The 21810-nt window shown below is 25.9% G+C and overlaps 6 protein-coding genes across 6 annotated transcripts, besides 29 other annotated features; 3 read left to right on the top strand and 3 right to left on the bottom strand.

Moving 5' to 3' along the window:
• Positions 1–11: 11 nt before the first annotated feature.
• On the bottom strand, positions 12–620 carry CMU_038460 (hydrolase, NUDIX family protein; the record flags this gene model as incomplete). Its single annotated transcript, XM_002139092.1, has 1 exon — positions 12–620. The coding sequence occupies one exon, from the start codon at positions 618–620 to the stop codon at positions 12–14; it is 609 nt and encodes a 202-aa protein (XP_002139128.1).
• Positions 621–648: 28 nt separating this feature from the next.
• Positions 649–694: a sequence feature (AT_rich).
• Positions 695–858: 164 nt separating this feature from the next.
• CMU_038470 (uncharacterized protein) lies at positions 859–6525 on the top strand (the record flags this gene model as incomplete). Its single annotated transcript, XM_002139093.1, has 1 exon — positions 859–6525. One exon carries the CDS (start codon positions 859–861, stop codon positions 6523–6525), a length of 5667 nt encoding a protein of 1888 aa, XP_002139129.1.
• Positions 2712–2732: a sequence feature (AT_rich).
• Positions 2990–3020: a sequence feature (AT_rich).
• Positions 3354–3403: a sequence feature (AT_rich).
• Positions 3707–3727: a sequence feature (AT_rich).
• Positions 4228–4250: a sequence feature (AT_rich).
• Positions 5603–5656: a sequence feature (AT_rich).
• Positions 5891–5913: a sequence feature (AT_rich).
• Positions 6107–6145: a sequence feature (AT_rich).
• Positions 6201–6255: a sequence feature (AT_rich).
• Positions 6517–6557: a sequence feature (AT_rich).
• Positions 6558–6773: 216 nt separating this feature from the next.
• Positions 6774–10471, top strand: CMU_038480 (uncharacterized protein; the record flags this gene model as incomplete). The annotated part of the gene is made up of 2 exons (XM_002139094.1): positions 6774–8022; positions 8163–10471. 2 exons carry the CDS (start codon positions 6774–6776, stop codon positions 10469–10471), a joined length of 3558 nt encoding a protein of 1185 aa, XP_002139130.1.
• Positions 7024–7052: a sequence feature (AT_rich).
• Positions 7331–7358: a sequence feature (AT_rich).
• Positions 7476–7530: a microsatellite.
• Positions 7818–7897: a sequence feature (AT_rich).
• Positions 8064–8114: a sequence feature (AT_rich).
• Positions 8163–8210: a sequence feature (AT_rich).
• Positions 8409–8445: a sequence feature (AT_rich).
• Positions 8566–8602: a sequence feature (AT_rich).
• Positions 8652–8711: a sequence feature (AT_rich).
• Positions 8813–8857: a sequence feature (AT_rich).
• Positions 8915–8942: a sequence feature (AT_rich).
• Positions 9122–9203: a microsatellite.
• Positions 9381–9406: a sequence feature (AT_rich).
• Positions 9520–9566: a sequence feature (AT_rich).
• Positions 9682–9723: a sequence feature (AT_rich).
• Positions 9854–9900: a sequence feature (AT_rich).
• Positions 10472–10514: 43 nt separating the features above from the next.
• Positions 10515–10537: a sequence feature (AT_rich).
• A 46-nt stretch (positions 10538–10583) lies between these two features.
• Positions 10584–10621: a sequence feature (AT_rich).
• On the bottom strand, positions 10607–14886 carry CMU_038490 (DEAD/DEAH box helicase family protein; the record flags this gene model as incomplete). The annotated part of the gene is made up of 2 exons (XM_002139095.1): positions 10607–13034; positions 13124–14886. The coding sequence occupies 2 exons, from the start codon at positions 14884–14886 to the stop codon at positions 10607–10609; spliced, it is 4191 nt and encodes a 1396-aa protein (XP_002139131.1).
• Positions 14887–15098: 212 nt separating this feature from the next.
• Positions 15099–17693, bottom strand: CMU_038500 (uncharacterized protein; the record flags this gene model as incomplete). The annotated part of the gene is made up of 1 exon (XM_002139096.1): positions 15099–17693. One exon carries the CDS (start codon positions 17691–17693, stop codon positions 15099–15101), a length of 2595 nt encoding a protein of 864 aa, XP_002139132.1.
• Positions 17694–18450: 757 nt separating this feature from the next.
• Positions 18451–21774, top strand: CMU_038510 (protein kinase domain-containing protein; the record flags this gene model as incomplete). The annotated part of the gene is made up of 1 exon (XM_002139097.1): positions 18451–21774. The coding sequence occupies one exon, from the start codon at positions 18451–18453 to the stop codon at positions 21772–21774; it is 3324 nt and encodes a 1107-aa protein (XP_002139133.1).
• Positions 21775–21810: the final 36 nt, after the last annotated feature.

Genomic DNA, 21810 nt, shown 5'->3' on the forward strand with positions numbered 1-21810 from the left:
TTTTACTAAAATTAAATAGAAGCTAAATTTAATCCAAGGGCTATAGAGTATAAGCCTATATGGATTATGCAATTTTTTTCTTTTGAATATTCATCAAGTACTAACTTTAGATTATTTATGGGAACTCTAATAACACTAATTTGTTTGTAATCATTAGTATCTTGCTTTGGGTGTACATTTAATGGATTATTTAAGTCGATTTCTACAGTTACTATTTTTACAGATTCATTAGATAAACCAGGAGACATAGAAACCATAGGAGAAATTGAAGTAACTTCACCTATATATCCAGTCTCTTCTTTAAGCTCTCTTAGTGCAGCTTCATGTATTGATTCACCCTTATCAATTAATCCAGCAGGTAACTCCAGTGTAAAAGAGTTTACTGGAGGTCTATATTGCTTCACAACTAATATCTCTATGCTCTGCTTAAATTTTATATAGGCTAATACACAAACAGCGTCAACCCCTTTATCTTTATTACTAGTTCTAATAACTCTATCCCATGTTTTAGATTTTCCAGTAGAGTCTATATAGTTAATTTTTTGTAACTTTAGCCATTCAGTAGCTGCTAATGTCTTAACATCAACATGATTACATTTACTAGTTTCTGATATGTCCATCTTTAAAAAGAAAGATATCTCAAAAATGAATTTATTTTATTATATATAAAAGCAAATTAATATAAAATTTATTACACTCTCTATAGATTTATATGTTAATATATATAGGAAATCAAGATTCTAAATACTGGACTGTTTGTCATGCATTATTACATGCAATAATACATGTGGCCAATAGGCGCCATACAGTTGAATATTGTACTAATTTGTAGCATTTGATAGTTAAACTTGTGTAAATATGGAATCCTCAAAGCTTAATAAATATAACGAAAGTTTACTAATAAATCAAAGCTATAACTATTGGAATTGCTCCTTAAAAAAAAAAATTGGTGATTTTTTGGAATATTTTTCAATTCGGAGTTCTGATACTAAATATAATATGGATGACCATAAAAAGTTTGTTGAAGAAATTATTAAGAATTATAAATTAAACTCTGAGGATATTAATCACAAAATGAGTTTAAAATTTTCTGATATATTTGCTACTTTTCTTCATTGGACCTTTTCTGAATTGAGAAAAGATACTATAGATAATGAAAGTGTAACATCTTTGGAAAATAACATAAAGTTAATTATTAATGGTCTAGATTTTATTTTATCTTCTGAATATTTATATAGTAGTATATGTATAAATAATCCCAGTATTATTGGGGATCTTGTATGTCTGGCCATAAATAACAAAATATCACTGAATATCCGATGTAGTATTGCTTATTACATACTACAGTTAATAACATATAAAGTAGCTGGAGATATAAGTATATACTGCTTAAAACTAAGATATACACTAATTAAAGTGTCAGAACTCAAATTACTTTGGACAGTATCAATGGATACTCATCCAGTTCTAAAAAGTACTTCAATTACAGAACCATATATATTATCACATAACTTCAGCCATTTAAAAATTGCCTCAAAACTAAATAAAGATACTATTATTTTGTTTACATCGTATATATTAGAGTTATTTGCAACTATACTTCACTATGATCGCTATATTACTAGTCAAGGGCTATTAGAGTATTGCCTGGATATTGTTAATGGACCTTATATAAACAAGCTTTTTGGTCTTTCACTATGTGAATATGATAATCTCAGTATTCCAGCCTCTTTAATTCTTCGTTCTATAATATTATATTCTAAAGAAGAACAGATTAAGTTCATATTAGGTGAAATTAAGAAAAATGGCATGATTCTCTTGTTTTTTGCTGCATTGTTTACTCCACTCAGCAATAAAATATTGATTGATGAGGAGATTAATAGTGTTGATACTAAGCTATTAGATAAGTGGATATTGAATACTCAAATAATATCAATACTATGTCAGCATGACAGTCAAATTATGAATTTTTTATACAGAATATTTCCTGTCAAATTTACTAGTATACTTAAAAATTTAAGATTTTCCAGTGTAACTAATGGGAATGTAAAAGATTCCAATAAATTACTATGGCTACCAATTCAATGTAACTGGTATACAACTAATTCCTATATAGAACCAATAAAAGAATTTAAATATCAAAATAAAATATCAAGATATATAGAAAGTATATATTTAAATGCTAATCTAGTTAATAAATCTGGATATTGTTCAGAAACTTCTAGATTAGATAGTTTTAATGAAGTTTGCACAACAAATGAAGGCTGGAATTTATGTAATATTAAAGATTACTTGAATTTACTATTAAATTATAGTATATCAAAATTACAGACTATTAATAAGCAAATTAGTTCTGAAGTTTCTAATCCTAATGATAAAGTTAAATATTGTAATGGTAGTAAGATATTTTATGAAGAATTATTTTTTAGTACTAATAATAAAAAGTATAAAACAAGTTATTATCCAGATTTTGTATGGTATATATTCTGGGATTTGTGTTACAACAATTATGATGATCAAATAGATTTAATATGGAATGAAAATGTAAAAAAAGACATACAATATTGCCTTGTAAATGAATATGAGAGGATAGAAACATATAATAATTTATCATATATTTGGAATATCAATAATTTCTACCCATCCATCCCATCAATTTCTAAAGAACTAAAGATAGCTGATTCAGTTTATGTAAGGTTACTTCTACCAACATTATTTTATTTAAAAAAATACATAGGAATATTTTCACAAAAAAGTAATAAAGAAGATAATAGTGATTTTTTTATTATTTGTAATGAAGTTTACAAAAAAAAATGTCACTTTATTGGTTATATGTATGGTTGTAATATATCAAAGTCAAGTGAAATAGGTACAATTAATCCAAATACTGTATTACCCATAAAATTGGATTTTTATGAACAAGATTATTCTCAATTAAGTGTAAAATTTGTGAGACATAAAGATAAAAATAATGCTGTTAAAGTTATTGAAAATATAATTAAAAATAAAATAAATTATATCTTAGGTAATTTGATGGAAATTAAGAAAGTATATTTTTGTAATGAAACAATAAAGGTGAATCAAATAAATAAATCAAAAAAAGAATATACTGAAGATAAAAAAGTAGGGATAGGGGACAGTTATATTAGTAGTCAATTTGGAGAATGGGAAATTTTAGTAGATTTAGAGAATACTACAGGAGGATATAATGATAATATAGTGTTAGACGAAAGGCTTCAAAAGGCACTTAATAAGAGTAAATTACCATATATTCAATGTATTGAAACAACACAGAAAATCAGATATATCTTTGAATCAATATACCAAAGGATTACTATTGAAAATAATCCAGCTATTAAAACATATTTATTATGTAATTATATATGTTTAATTATCAATTTTTGTGAATTTATAACTGAAGAGCAAATTGTAGCTCATTTACCATACATGATGTCAATGATAAGTCCTACTAAAAGTTATGATATTGATATTAAATATGAAGAATGTCAGATAATATATGTAATTCATTTAATGTTGAGTCTAAATAAAAAGGCAAGAAACCATTTTTTAAGCTTAGGAGGAATTCAATTAATAATTCATCATATAGCTGAACTTCAAATATGTTATTCATTTAGTAAGCAAACAAGTATTTATAATTCTATTAAAGTGTCAGACAATGATACAGAAGATAGTGAACTTAATGAAGTTTTATATAAATTATATATAAGTGAGGCATATTATGAATATTATATGAATAAATCACGTAAATTAACTGTAGATAGACCAGAGCTAATAAATTTGAAATTAATAATATATTCACATCAGAAAGATCTTGGAAATAAGAATTTTTTTATACGTAATAGTGATGATTATATAAAAAGTCGAAATATTGAAATATTTTTATTATATCCTCCATTTAATATTCTTACCCAAAGTAAAGGTATTTATTTACTAAATTCTATGTCATCTAAGACATCTTCCATAAATTGTGATCATGATCAATATATGAAATATATGGATGATTATAAACTTCCAGTTCCTAATTTTCCAATTAGACAAGATAGTGTTCTACAATCTTCTAATTTTACATTAACAAATACATCAGATTTCTCAAATTCATCTTCACCATTTTGCAGTACTCCAAATAATTATATAAACCATGATAATATTACCGAAATGAATACTGGTCGAGTAGAATATCCAAATTTTCTAGAATATTTAGATAAGAATATTTTAAATAATATAAAAATGGATGGATCCATTAGAAATACACTTAATTCCTCAATTAAACATAGTCCATTGTTATACTGGCTTATAACAGTAAATAATTGCATCAATATATCAGATGAATGGGTATCTTATTTAATATCAAATAATGACTTAATTTTTCAATTAATAAAATTGTTACTAGTTAAATTAACATCAGTATCTGAATATCAATATTATCACATGTACTGGATTATCAATATAATAGACAAACTAATAAATAAAAGTCCAATTATTATTATCAATATTGTCAATAATTTTGGAATTGAAATGTTATTATTTGCTCTTTTAAGATTTAAAAGTATTTCAGTATATAACGAAGAAATATATATCGACTCAGATAATATATCATGTGATATAGTAAATATTGAACAAGGATTAATATATTTACTAAAGAATTATGTTAAAGTATTGAATAATTTAGTAAAAGTGGAATACCTAAATAAAAATAAATTTGGTAGTACTAGTTTAAAATTCATTGATTCTATTGTAATTGATACATATGACGAATTAAATTATATTCATTTTCCAGTATGCTCAAAATATAAATGTATCTGTGGGAAAATTGATTGTCCTAAAAAGCAAATCACTCATGAATATCAAATATCAAATAATAAAGAAATTAACATTATTGAGAATATATATGATCAGGAATATTCAAAATTAATGGATAAATACTGTGTAATTAAATATGGTTTAGGGACTTTTTATCTAACTAAATATATTCCTTTATCTCTGATACATTTATTATTAATGGATAATACAGATGAAAATTATTGTATCAAATCATTTCATAAAGTTATTAATTGCAACATCCATTGCCCAACTATTAAGTGGTCTATAACAGATCGTATAAATGTTCTTAATCATATATCTAATATCATACATCCATATTCTCTGAGATTGGATTCTGATCATTGTTTATTACTTCCATGTAATATAATTGAATATAAAGAAAATCTTAATATTATCAATAAAAAAACCCTCATGAATGAAGAATTATATATATATGGTTATTATATAGTTGAAATGTCTAACTTCAGTACTGATTTTTGTATTCAAAACATTTATCCAGAGATTCAGAAAAGATTCCATAAAAGCAATAATAATTATCTAGAAATGAATAAAATATTTGAAATATGGAAATCTGTTTCTATCAAACAATGTATTAAACTAATGGATATAATACATTTATCACCAGATGGTTTACCCCAATTATTTGTTGAATATCTTATATCAAAAAATTATGATATAGAAAATATTAAAAATGAGTATGGTATTATATATAAGGAAATGTGGAATTTATTAGATGGACACTTTAGTTATTATTTTACTCTTTATATTAAAAACAAAGATATAAATGAAGAAAATATTTTATTTAATTATTTAACAAATATCATCAAATTACAACATTCCCTATTATTATGTGGAATTTCATTTTTTATTAATTGTGGTATTAAGATGGAATGTAAAGATATTAGTAATGATTGTAACAAGTCCTATAGAGATTTATTTGAAATAAAAGATATTCAAGTTTGTAACACATTATATACAAGTCATCTATCGGGATTTTATTTACTGAGTAAAATCATAGATGATAAAAATGACAATGAAAGAATAAGGCAATTATATTATAATATTTTTAAAGTTCTAAATCTGATTTTATTTTACAAGATTAGTAATAATATAGATACAGAAATTCCAATATGTAAAAGTATATTTCATCAATGTATCAAAATATTACTTAAGTATGAATTAAAAAAAAACAAAGAAAAGGTTTCCAGTAAATATTCTAATAAAGAATATTTTGAGGAAAAAAATAAAAAAAGTCATAAATCAGATTTTATTTATATTAATCCATATTATTTATTTATAAATTGGATTTATGATAACGAAGAAAAATATGAGATTGATAATATAAATGTTTTATTCGCAAATATATATATAATTTATATTCTAATTATACTCAATTTTTACAATTATAATAAAGCATTGAATATTTTTTGTATATTTGATGAAGAAAATAATGAAAAATACCAAAAAGTATTATTTCAAGATATATTAAAGAAATCATGTATTCTATTTGAATATTACAATGAAAATGAAATTTCAGTATTATTATTATGGAGTTTGATGCTTCGATTTTTACAAATATTTTTTTTGAAGTCAAGTTTTAGACATATGGCAATATCATATGGTATAGTACCAATATTACTTAGCAATTTAAAAGAAATTAAATCTACATACCACAAAAATTAAAAATTTTTATTAATGAAAAAAATCTTTTAATAGCCGAAGTTTTAGGATCAATACTTGGTATACCCTCTCTTTATATTTTAGAGTTGATTAAAAGATACAATATTAAATATGATCAAATTACATATGAGTGTTATTGTATATATACTGGAATATTAACTCCTTCACTTTGTAATATATTATCATATAATTCCCATGGATTATTTTTAGATGATTTGGAGATAATAAAAGGAAAATCTTCTTTAACATTAATGAGTAGGAAAGCTGAATTTGAAAAGATAAAATCTGAAAGTTATATAAAAATTAAAGATGATTACTATTCAAATAGAATTAGTTTGCAGGTATTCTTAGATATACTCATAATGAATAATACAGTATCAAATAATATAATATGGACAGAAGACATGTATTTATATTTGATAAATTGGTGTATTAAAGAAAGTAAATATATATTGAATAAAATATTAGATAATTCATCAGATTTTGAATGTAATGTTTGGCATAAAATTAATGAAATATTAAATATTTTTGAAGATAATGAAAATTCATATAAAAATACATATGGGAAAATATTAAGAGAATCAAAAATATTCTCAACTATTAATAGCCAATATAAATTTGAGGATGATATATATATATATGGTACATATATACATTATTTTACTTATTGTAACAATAATAATAATATCAATCGAATTATTAAGTGTATGAATTGCAATGGTATATATAATGTACGCAATATGTGTAGAATAATTCAAATATCAAATCCAAGGAAATTATGTTATAATATATGCAAAAAATTAAGAAGTAAAAAAGATATATTAAATTTAAATTATGATAGTGATAAGAAGTTGTCTGAATATAATCAGAATTCTACTTTATATATAGAAAATAATCATGAAGAATATTTGCATGATTATATATATTGTATATATAAACTATTTAAACTAATGAATTATAATAATAATGATAATAATGATAATAATGATAATAATGATAATAATGATATTATTATTATTGAAACATTATTATCTTATATGCCAAAATTAAATGTTTTTGTTAATATAATTGATAAACCTAAGGTATCTAATATATTGTTAAACCCAAAATTAGATATCTCATATTATATTTACGATATATTAATCAATATATTAATAAATGAACAAAAGACTATTAATATTGACATAATAAACTTTACTAAATATTTCTTTTATAGATGGATTATATCAGTACAAGATTTATTTATTGAAGATTTGAATAATGAATATAATAATGGGAATATAAACTATAAAGTGATTAATATTATTAATAAAATACTTAAAATATTAATAAATGAAATTTCTTCAAAAAATATTATTGAAACAAATAATAATATCCAAGATATAGGTAAAGACTTGGTTATATTTATTATAATTGTACTGTTTTGGTATGATAGATTAATATACCTGAATAATAAAAATATTAAGCAAAACTTTTTTGATGACAATTATATTATCAAATGTAAGGAAATAGTATTATCACTCATATATATACTAAAAAGCATAATATTAATAAATAAAAAGTATTATGATTTATTAACATTTATATTATATCCATTAAGAAGTAACATTGGATTAAAAAACAAAAATACAAAATAGTAGATTATAAAAAAAATAATACATATAATTTATCTAATAATAAGATTAAAAGATGTTTTATTGAATGTTATGAAGATAATGATATTGAAAGTAATATCAAACAATTATGTCAGAGTATAGAATATTACAATATATTTATTAATGAGGAATTACCTAAAATATTTGATAATATAATATTTAGTGATACACCAGAAACGTTTTTGAACTGGTTTATATCTGAAAAGGAAGACTTAATAATTGTTTGGAATCAATATATTAAAAAAGATATAATTAGTAATATTATAATGTCTTTAAAAGAACAAGATACAGAAAATTTTTTTAATAATAGTGATTCTCAAGATTGGATTGAAAAATATAAGATATTTTATTATTGTTCAAGAATTAATGGAATAAGAAGAGTTAATGGTATATATTTAGATTATTATTTTAAATTACAAAATAATGAATGTTTGGTTAATCAAAGCGAAAAGAGTGTAAAATGTATAGAAATGGATTATTTATTATTGTTATACTTAATTAATAGACTTAATAGAATAATAAATAAATTAATAACTGAAGAAAATAAAATTTGCAATTTAGGTGATAATAAAGTACCTCCTTTATTAAAAATTATCATGAACATGATACAAATTACACTAGTTAGTATTAATGACTTAATATTCAATATTCAAAATATAAATAAAAATTTTGATAATAATCAGAAGCAAACTAAAATATTATTTTGGAAATATTTACTTGGGTATGATACATTATTGTATATATTAAATGATAATAAAATATATTCACAAAATGAAGAATATTTGGTCGATTACCAATTAAATAGTGATATTTTCAATATATATAAGTATAGTTTTATTAATAATGAATTAAGTTTTTATGGTAATACACATCCATATTTAAGAAATAATGATAGTATTATAAGCTTGATGAAATATCAAAAAAGCTCTGATACATTAAGCACCAATACTAATATTAATGTAAATCAAGATAATAATCAATCTATTCATAATATTTATAATACATATAATAATTTGAATAATAATATAGAATATCCATGGTATATTTTTAGCAAAAAATATGATAATATAATTGGAGTAAAGTTCTTAAATATGTTAATTCATTTATTATTTTATAGTAGGGTATCAACAATAGAAATATATGAATATATATGGAATTTAATTAGCAAGATAATGAAATCATTTTATTCTACAGTTTCTATAGAAAATAAAAATAATATATATAATTATGCAATAGATCTAAATTTAGATATTATTTCTATCATTCTTGGTAGTATAATAAATTTGAGTAATAATGATAATAATAATTTCATAAGTATTTTATATGGATTATTTATGTTTGGTAAATTTTTAAAAGATTCATTAAATATTAATAAGAATAAATATAAAAGAGTATTAGATATACAACGTGAAATATTAGATGTTATATTATATTTTAAAGAAACATTAAAATATTCATTTCAATTCAAAATATCTATGAACTATATTAGTAAAGCTTTTGTACGTATTTTATTATATGAATTAACAAATTATTCTATATTTAAATTGAGAAATATCAAGAAATTATGTATTCAGAATGGTGAAATTGAATATTTTAAATTAATTTCAGAATTAAATATTAAGGATGAAACAAGGAAATCTGAAGAAATATACAATAAGGAAAGTGACTTTGATGACTTATATATATATATAAAAATTTTCAATATATTAATAGTTTTATTAAAGGAATTAGGTAATATTGAAATTATTATTAATAATCTTGAAGATGATGCATCAACATGCATATCTAATAATACTATTATGAAAGGAGGTATTTATACAGTCTTGGATATTCTAATTTTGTTATATGGAAATGAAGTTGTTAAATTTACTGAAATAGAATATGAAAATACTGAAGTATATAACTCATCAAATAATGAGACAAGAATTGATATATTAAGCAGGATAAGTGATAATTTACTAATAAATATTAATGAAGATTTGGAGATTTTAGGTATTAAAAAAGTGAACATAATAATAGATAATAATGAGATTTCAAAATCAGATATTGGAGACTACTTAATCAAGGAAAATAATGTAAAATATAATGAAGTAGATGATGTCAATATATATAATAGTAAATGTAATTGTAAGGAATATAAGAAAATTATAGATAAACTTAAATCCTCATATAAATTAAATGATGAAATGAAAGATGAAATTGGAAATAGTGACTTAATTTACAATGATATTGATTTAATTGATGAAACTATACTCGATCCATTTGAATTTGCTACAGATTATTGGAGTATATAAAAAGTAGAGACAAATATCTGAAATATCAGATATCAATATACTGTATTATAAATAATATAAATAAAAGCTATAATAGCTCATTATTAACATTAAAACTAAAAGATAATAGTACTTAATTATTTAAATATATTATTTTTATTTTGATAAATACAATGAGGTCATAAATATAATATCACGGGCAATAGCGTTATGTACTTGTTCAAGCTTATCTTTAAGTATATTATCACCCATTATATTAACAGCTTGTAATAGTTTGCGTATTAATTCATCAAGTCGAAGTATACTTCTCACTATTGTTCCTTCATGTAAATTTATACCACTTGAGTTAATAATATCCATAATATCTTTTAGAGATTCTTGTTTAGCCCATTTATATGCAATAAACATAAGACCATCATTACATAAACTCCAATAGTTTTCAGTATCTAGATTGATTCCAAATTTATAATGAAAATTTTCATATTCACGATGAATACTAAATAATTCATTATGAGCATTTAATAATTCAGCTGTAGGTAAAGACGGTCTATCTTTGCCGTTATTATCATCTAATTTTTCTGGGAAAACAAAACAAGATAAAATAGCAGCTATTTCAGCTGTATCTAGTTTATGTAGCACTCCACTAAGTAATATTTCAACAAGAGTTAGTTCGTCTGATGTTAGTATTTCAGTTGCAATACGTCCTTTTGTAGTGATAGTGTGATTTGTATCTAGGAATCCCTTTTCAATTAGTAAATTTAATTTTAATTTCATCTCTTCATAATCATCTAAACTTTCATTATCCATGAAATGCTTATATATTTGTATATCTCTGTCAATATTTTTCAATCTTTGTATATAATAAATATGTTTATGTAATATAGGATATTCATGACATATGTTAGATATATAACTATTGTATAGTGATGATTGGTTATGTAATAATTCATAGAATTCCATCTCAATATACTTTAATTGTTTAGAATATATAAACAATTTAGGCCATTTATTAATATTTATTTGTTCATTATTGTTGGTAGTTAACTGATTATAATTATATGTCGAAATATTGGAATTATCTATAATATTGCTCTTAGAGTTTTTCTTAGATATTCCATGAATATTAGTATTTAATGAAGGGAAGGGATCACTATATTCACCATCTATAGATTTCTTATCCTCACTCTGAATACTATTTCTAATAAATTCATTAAGGTTAACTTTTATTTGCTTATTTCTATTTCTTGGTTTGGTAGTACTAGAATTCTTGAATGTATTACCCACAATATCCCCCTGTACTTTTTTGGCTAATTCATTTCTACAACTAATTGCAATCTGATGTATAACAGATATATCCTTCAGGTTTATGTTTCTAAAGTTTATATTTGAGATCTCCTCTTCAAATATGAGCAAAAAGTGCTCAGCAACTACATTCTCAAGTACTAAATAATACCTTAGATTTGAAAACGAGTTTTTACATGTCTCTACATTTCCTTTAGACAAATTTAATGGATTGACAGGTAATATATCACTCTCAAGTATGCCTTTATGAATAACTTTAATGCTACTAGATGTCACGTATTGAGAATCACAAAGCGGTAAAGTTTTACCGCTAACTTGCTTATTTCTACGATCATTATTAATTAACTCTTCTACAATTTGTATCTGTTTTTTTTTCTCTGTACCTTTATACATCTCGATACTTTGCTCAACTACATCATAATATTTAGTTGAATCACCTGCAAAGTTAGATGTAGAGTGATTAGTATCCGTTATTTCACTATTTATAAGAGTATTAGAATTTTGATACTCCTTGGTATTTGTAATATCTAGGAACTTTACTTCTTCCTCTGAAAGTAACAAAATTCTAAATGAACCTTTTTGAATACCTTCCATCGAACATTTAGTTTTATCAAGCGTTATGTTTTGGTTCTTATAATTACCATCATTATAATCTAGGATAATACAAAATAATGGTAGAGTTTTAGCTATAGAGTACATATCTAGTAATACAAGTCTTCCAGGATTAAATATTTTTTGTAAAACGGTATTTTTATTTATTGAAGTATTTAAGAGGTTAGGATATAGTTTTGAAGATATTTCGATCATATCCTCAATTACTGTAACAAGTTGTTCAATACTTGCCAAATATGAACTAGAAGTTAAAGTTGGATCACTGCTAAAATTGGGGATATCAGAGGGAATATCCTTAATGAAAGAAGTTGAAAGAAGTTCATGAACTTGTTTTTCAATTACTTCTTTTTCTCTAAGTTTTCTTTTTAAGTTTTTCTGAAATATTGGGAAATGGATTGCTCTAAACATTTCTTTAAAAGATTTTACCATCATATCTTCAATTGTAACACTATGTCTACATGATAGCTGCAATAACATTTGGTAAGTAAGACGAAAATGACTTTGAACTGGTATATATGTATTGAGCATCATCTTAACAATATCAATACATTCTGGAATAGTTTCATAAGATGAATTGAAAATAAATACATTTCCAAATGTGTCAATACCTCGCCTACCAGCTCTTCCAGCCATTTGAGTATATTCTGATGAGTGTAATAATCTATATTTCCTACCATCATACTTGTTAATACTAGTAAATACAATAGATCTGGTTGGGCAATTAATTCCCATTGATACTGTCTCAGTAGCAAAAAGTACTTTAATAAGTCCTCTTGAAAATAAATTTCAGTCATCTCTTTAACTATTGGTAACATTCCACTATGGTGGATTCCAACCCCTCTTAAAGCTAATTCTCTACATTTTAGTAATTGAGGAATTTGCTTATCTTCATCCCTAAGTTTTTCTAGAGAATCTTTAATAAAAACGACTACATTACTTTTTTCATTGTGATTAGCAATAAAATCTAAATTTGGTATTGAAGATGCAAGTTGTTCAACCTTTCTTCGTGAAAATCCAAAAATAATAACAGGAAGTTGGTCATTCTTTTCTAGTAAACGAAGAAAAATTTGCAGTCTATATACTTCTGTCTTAAACTTTGTTTCTGTACTGTAAGAAGAGTTAGTTGATATAGAATGGATATTTAGTGAAGTACTAGCATTAGTACTATTATTAATGAGTATATTGGAGTTTTTATCTGAGTTTGAAGAATCTTTATCAATGATTGAAATTTTATCTATTACTTCACCCTCTATTTCATTATTTAATTCATGAGAATCTTCTAATTTCTTATTATTAGTAGCATTATTACATAAAGATAATGAATTTACATCATCTTGATTTTTATGAGGAAAGGTATTTTCTTGATGCTTTGTTTCCTGTTCTTTAGGTAATCCTTGCTTTTTAATTAAAGCCTTATTCTGTCGGCTTGTAATATTTTTACCCTTTTGTTTAACAGATTTTATATGATCTAACATTTCCTTATATCCTGAAATATTGAATTTGTTATTATTATCCATAATAAGAAAGCACTTCTCATAGATGTACAAATAATGTTTTAAAGGTACTGGACGATGTAGAGTTCGAATACAATAAACTGTATTTTGTCTAATTCTACCCAGCCAATTTGCAAATTCCAGATAATTTGGAATAGTAGCTGACAAAAGTACAAGTTGTATTCTAGGGGGTAGAAGGATTAAGACTTCTTCCCATACTACACCACGATCAAGGTCATTGATATAATGGACTTCATCAAATATAACTGTCTGCAATTGATCAATATATGGATCATTACGGTACAACATAGTTCTAAGTATCTCAGTTGTCATAATTACACATTGTGCATCTGGATTCATACTAATATCACCTGTAATAATTCCAACTCGATTCCTTTGGGTAATTGTAGGATGAGATGGGTAATTTCTAAATCTATTTTGAAATTCACGATATTTCTGGCTACTTAAAGCCTTTATAGGAGACGTATATATTGTCTTTTTACCATTTTTATTAGATAGCTCAATAGCATATTCTGCTATTGCGGTTTTACCCGCAGAAGTATGGGCTGCTATAAGTACATGATCTCCTTGATGAATGCGTATTATCGCTCTTTTTTGAAAATGATCAAGTTTAAATGGATACTTTAGTATAATATTACTCTGATCGATATTACAAATAGAATCAGAATCGTCAATATATGGATTATAACCTATGATTTCAATAAATTTAGAAGTATCACTTGTATCCTCAATGCTCCATCGCTTCCTAATCATTTTAGAGGGTTCTTTTTTTAAACATATATCTGGTTCAATATCATGAACTTCTTTGGGTAGATCTGTTGATAAATCATCACATCTATCAATATTTATTGTGAGTTTAGTGTCTTCTTCACTTAATACTGTCTCACATAACATCGAAGCAATGTCTTTTGCATCTTCATCTTCATCATCCAAAGAGTTCAAGTCTACAGAAGAGTAATCCCCTTCATCTTCTTCTGATGTCCAAAAATCTTCTTGACCTGCAAACATTTAACTATAATATAGTGAATATATTGATAGTATAAGATCTAGTATACAGATACCGCTAATCAGTAGAATGAATATTGGAGACGGGATGTTTTTTTAAATACTGGTGTCGGGGTATCGAACATTAAGAAAAACATGCAAAATCTCAATATTAATGATTTAAGTCATCAATTTTTTGTTTAAATATATAGATTATAATATGAAGCATGATATTTTCAATATATTTCTATCATCTCAGCAAAGCACACTTTTTTCATTGAAGGAAATGTTTTAGGTGCAGCTGAGTGATACTTTGTCCATATTGTAGTAAATCCCGATCTAGAAGAACCATTAGGGGGATATTCAGATGTTGACCTTCTTAAAATACCATTAGCAGGTGGCTCTGCATTAAGGATTGAGCTAATAGGCCTTCTTTTGATAAGTTCAATAAGTTTCTCGTCTATCCATTGTTCCTCATCAGAATCATCGCTATAATACTTGTATATACTATTATCGCTGTTTTTCTCATCAGAACAGTCACTATCATATTGATTATCATAATAATTACTGTAATCATTTCGATCAATACAATTATTTTCATCCATTTCATTACTTAACCCCTGTGGAAAACAATTATTCCATTCTCTGTGTCTATTATCCTCATTTACAAATTTTTCTTTCGTAGTAATCTTATTATTTCTGTTCGTATTTGTACTTGAAGGAGTAGATAAAGAGAATTCTAGTTGTAAAGAACCTGTAACAGGAAATTCTGGTAAATGTTCCGCTCTTGGGACAATATTTGATAGATTTTTCTGCTTTTGGTGAAAGTGATTATTCTGTCCAGATATCCATTTACGATTAATATTAGCTATTTCCTGAATTTTAGTATCACTCCAAAATGAAGGATTAGCAATATTTGAAAAAAATAAGTCTAATTGATCATCTTTAGTGGTATTTTTTGTAGTATTCTTACAAAGATTTGTCATTTTATTGCTATTATTTAAGCTTTCCGATGTCAAAGATAACCTCTGGCACCTCCTTATTAAATCAAGAAGACAAGATCCACACCAGTCTCTTAATTTTACAAGGACACGTATTACATTAAATACTTGTGAAGTCTCACTAAATATGCACATAATGTCTAGTATAACATGAAATACAGCACCTCTTAATAGTAGCGCAGATTTGCCGGAAGAGGTGTTATTTAAAGCAGAGCTTGAGTTTTTATTTTTACCCTTAACAACACTTCCATTTAACTTATTCTTAATACAGAGAATACCATTTATATCATATAGTGGAAGTATAATATCAATAGTGGATAATAAGACAGAAATGACTTTAGGGATATTCGAACTTCTTGGACAACAACACAATACACGATGTAAGGAACGTAATAAGCTATAACAGTATTGGATTGTAGTATAATTAAGTAATGCTGCTGGAGTTTCCCCAGGCTGAACCAAAGCTGCTATTGCTTCATCCATAATGAAATAAGGCTGGCAAATATATAGTAAAGATATATTATCTTGATTAGATTCTAAGGAATTATTATTAGATAAAAATTTTGGAGATGAGTAATATTTTATTGTATTCGTAATAGACGAAATAATGTCCATTCCATAGTCTGGATTTCCATTACAAATACTTATACATATATCTGAAGTTAAAATGTATGGGAAGAAAAATTGGGATTGCAAACTAAAATTTATATCTTTAAATAGTGGTGGTAATACTGCTGAATCACTATATGGCTTAGAGCTATTATTTATGAACTCCACTTCTGTTAATAATGCCGAATTTTCAACATTATTAATTATGTCTTCTTGATATTCTCTAAGTGATGTTTTACTAAGGGTTTCAATGATCTTTAAATATGTTATATATACATTTTCAATCAAAGTTGTGAAGTTAAATGTATCTCCTTGATAAAAAATGTTGTTATCTTCAATTAATTCAACTTTTTTATCCTTAATTACTGAATTTGAATTCCAGCTTTTTTGATAGTACTTTACTTTATGAAATATCATTCCATATGTCACTACGAATTCAGATTCTGCAAATGAAGCTAATGATGGTAAGATATATTCTGTTACTAGTTTTTCTGGGGAAGAATCAATCACATCTGTCTCTACTAGTAAACCCATTAATATGCAATCTAATGTAATCTTTAAATCCATAATTTCCTTATTTATAGTTTTTTTTCGTTGAATAGCAGAAGTTTCTGCATAGTCTCTTTGAAATTTCTTTATACAACTGCTAAAACTAGTTATACATTTGCATAAATCTTGAATAATTTTTGTGTTTAAAGAGCAACAACTTAAAGGAATTTTATAGTATTGGCTCTCATTAATTTTTCCAAATATGTTATTAATATTCCTAGCAATATTAGATCTTAGCAGCCATTTTGCATATATTTCCAAGTCATTTCTTTTATCTAACCAATTTTCACATATCAATTTAATGTAATTAGACAGTTCACTAGGCTTCATCCAGTGCTTTTGAGATTTGTTTATAAGTTCAATTAATAATAATACACCAAATCGCACATAATTCTTTCTACCTTTCTTAATATCCCACTGAATATATTGTACTATATATTTCATTGATGCTAAGAAACGTTCTTCAGCTGTATTAGAATTGCAGTTTATATGTTCTTCTATTTTACTCGTGTCCACATACTTCTTATTTAAAGGCATCATCATTATATCTAAATCAGGTCCAAAGTTTCTGTACCCATTAGGATAAGATGATTTTATAAGAGTTCGTATCACTTTCGTATGTTTAGCTGAAAATAATAAATACTTAATACTATTTACGATTTTTGCAGCCATAGCTTAGTTCATAACAAATCAAATTTCAAATACTGGGCCTAAAAATCCAAAGTCAGCCTTAAAATCCAAATCTATAGCTTCTCATTAATAGAATTTATTTTTTCTTTCTTAGCCTTCTGGTTTTGTTAAGTCTTTTTTAAGATTACCTTATATATTCTACATAAACTCACACACACTACACACAAATGGCGGTCTTTATCTACAAAGATCTGTAACATCTTAAAAAATTTTTAATCACTTTAAATAAAAGTTTTGTTACAAAGACTTTACTAAACTACTATTGATATTATATAATAAGATCTTTAATAGATGAATATTTCTATAATTTAAGGGAATACTCCAGATTTCATCATTTGTCATTATAAATTATAGTATGGGCTATATAAAAAGAATTATAACTAAGAAAATAGTCTAAAGAGAAGCTTTCTTAGAGATAATAGTAGTAGAAAAAGTTAATATCAATTCCAATAAGTATTTATATACTTTCAAAGTATTCAATATAGTCTCCAGGGAGAACATATTCAGCGCCTAAAAAGTATTAAATAGCTAATAAGACTAGCTGTCCTAAAAGAAAATCAGAAGCTAGAGAACCTCTTAATTTGGTAATATAGAATATTTAATTGGAGTTAAATAAGATTTTTATTTAATTGTTCAAAAATCTTAATGCAATTTTATATATAGAGATTTATTTTAGCTATTTGCTCTAATTTATTTATGCTGAGTATAATTGGATAGTATAACCTATTAATAAAAATAGATGGCATTAATAAAAAAAGGTGAGGACGATCAGTCTGATTTCAGTGAAGAGGGTGGCTTAAGTGTCGATGAGAACCAAGGTGGTAGAACTTCCAGTTCTACTTTGTTTGGTTTTGTAAACCAAATACCTAAACCCCCCATCAAAAGAAATGCATTTGTAGGGACTAGCTATTTACCAATCCACTCTTTTTATAAAATAGGAGAGAGAGTAGGTGAAGGCACTTGGGGAGCAGTTTATACTGCTGAAGAAAGATGTTCTAGTATTATGCGTGCAGCAAAGAAAATTCCAAAACAATGTACTGGAGAGTTATTTCGATTTAGACAGGAGATGCAACTTTTAAGTACTCTAGACCACCCTAATATAGCAAGGTTATATGAATCATTTGAAGACTACAATTCTATATACCTCATTATGGAGCTATGTAAAGGCGGAGAGTTATTTAATAGACTAACTCAAGTTAATATTTTCCCTGAAAGAGTCGCTGCTCACTTATTAAAACAAATACTTTCTGCAGTGTCTTATTGTAACTCCAAAGGTATAGTTCATAGAGACTTAAAGCCTGAGAACTTTTTGTTTGTAAAGCATCCATCTCAGATATCATGCCATAAGTGTAATAATAAATCTAATGAGAATCTATTTTGTATACCGAATTCAGTTCTGGCTAGAAATACTCTAAGTGATAGTATAAAAAGTGTACCAGAGAATTCATCAGTTTGTAGCAAAGTCAGTATGGCTGCTTTAGCTTGTCCAGGATCTGGCACATATCTTGGTCTAACTCCCTCATCATCCTTGAATGGATCAGCTGAAATAACAAGTTTGGACTTAAATTTAAATGAATGTCGGAATCAGATTCCATGTCATTGCTTTGATATACAAAACCCTTTAAAATTAATTGACTTTGGTTTGGCTAAGAGAATAACAAGAACTGGTAAACTCCGTACTTGTGTTGGTACTCTGTACTATATTGCCCCAGAAATTCTACTAGGTAAAGGATATGACGAGAAATGCGATATTTGGTCAGTAGGAGTAATGGCTCATATTTTATTATGCGGAGTTCCTCCATTTATTGGAAATACAGATGCAGAAATCATTGAGAGAGTAAGGAAAGGTAGTATTGGATTTAATGAATTTATTTGGAGTGAAATTTCACCTTTAGCAAAAGAGTTTATATTATTATTACTAAATAAGAACCCTTTAGAACGTATATCAGCTTTTCAAGCTTTACAGCATCCATGGTTAAGGATATGGGATCCCCCTAGTATTCCTACATGTGCTATAGGCATGCTCAACAAGGTAGTAGTATGGCCATGGCATCAACAAAGAGTTCGTCTATATAAAATGAGAGCATCAAACAGCATCAGCGATTTACGAATTAAATCTAGTATATCTTCACCAAGTTTTTCTTCCAATAGTCTAAAGACTATAGAAATGGAAGATGAGACACTTCTTTTATCTGCAAATAGAGAATCCAAGTATATCAATACGGATAATAATTCAATTTTATTGAAAAATAGATCGGATACTGACTTATCTTCTAATTTGACACTAAATAATATACAAAGAGGATCATCACATCGTTCTTCTCTATTGAGAAGATCTTGCAGTACTCCTCTACTATATGGTATGAACAATGCTTATCCCAATATCTTATCTATAGACAATTTTAATATTTCATTAGGAAAATTTAAATCTCCAGTTACCCGTAAAATGTCATTTACTAATTTAGAATTGGACCGTCAACCTACTCCTAGGACAAAGGCTACAATTAATGCTATGTTAAATCGTGAATATGCTATGTTATCACCCCCTTGTGATCCTAGATTCCACTTTGGCTGTCACTGTGGTAACACTAGTATTATCGCAAAAGTAGGACAACAAAGATCAACAAGTTTATCACTATTTAGCCCTTCCCTTAAAAATTTTAGAAGATCTTATTCATGCTCTTTGGATGATCGATTTAATATGTTACATATTGTTACAAAAAATAGAATATCTACGGAATCAACACATATGGATATTGTAACTGCTAGTTCTGATGAACCGAATTTCTTAAGCAATCCTATTCCAAGCTTTACCTCTAGTAAATATAATGAGGGAAAATATATATACACAAATGCTGATTCAAACCAACAGATGATGCAATACTATTGTAGAACAGCATTAAATTCTCCATCTAACAATATTTCTGGATCAAGAAATAACTTTGTAAAATTACCAATGGTCAAATCTAATGTTTGTGATGCGGAGGAACTCTATAAATTGGTTTTTTCTAAAAATTCTACGCTAATCTATGAGTCTCTTCTAGGACTTCTAGGTAAATGGGAACAATTTTGTTCTTATTCCTTACTAAAACGTGTTATACTTGTATCTATAGCTCTTAGATTAGGTGAATCTGATGACTATATTCCTCTAAGAGAACAATTTTCCAATCTAGATGTAGCTGCAGATGGAGTATTATCTCTTGCTGAATTACAATGTGTCTTGTGCTTTATATGGCATATCAGATTTATTTCTAGATATATTAACTTTGGAGATCGAACCATACATGGATTATTACCTAGTATGCAAAGTTCTTTTAGTGGGAACAAGGTAAAATCAGGAAATATGGGAAATTTTAGCTTTAAAGAATTAAACTCAAATTTACTAATTAATTCTATAAATTCCCTAATACCTCATTCTAATGTCTATATTGATGCTAGTGATATTGAAGAATACGAGTTAAATTCTGAAGAAGAACAGCATGATAAAGATTTAAATTGCAGACTAAAAGGCTTTGAAGAAATACCACAAAATTCTATGGTATTTGATACTAAACACCCAAGCAATAATGAAAAACTTTTTTCTAAAATGGACATTATTTGTGAATTTGATATCAATGAAATTATTGAATTAAATGAATTATGTAATAGAATTGAGGGAGTTTTTGGAATTATTGACCAAGATCAAAGTGGAGCTTGGGAGTTCTCTGAATTTATGGCTGCATCTATGCCTCCAGAGATCTACCTCAACAATATAAATATTGTTAAGGCCGTTTTCCGAAATTTTGATAAGGACTCTGATGGAAAAGTATCTGTTCAAGATATTCTCGCCTCTTTTGGTTGGGAAGATGATATTATAATATGTTCTGAAACTGTATCTAATCAACAGTATGAACAGTACCTAAGACTTGGAAGTAACCAACCTTATCATAGAGATGACGGAACTGATGATAAAGTGCAATATTGTGCTCATATTCATTGGACTGAAATTTTTCTTACAGAGTGTTGTAGAAATGGTAAACAATATCTAGATTTTAATGATTTCTTCGAGTTTCTTATTAACTAGGATATCTTATATTAACTTCCACAATATAATAAGTTG

This window comes from Cryptosporidium muris, genomic scaffold (assembly GCF_000006515.1).
Source record: "Cryptosporidium muris RN66 scf_1106632373453 genomic scaffold, whole genome shotgun sequence".
In the NCBI taxonomy this organism is placed as follows: domain Eukaryota; phylum Apicomplexa; class Conoidasida; order Eucoccidiorida; family Cryptosporidiidae; genus Cryptosporidium; species Cryptosporidium muris.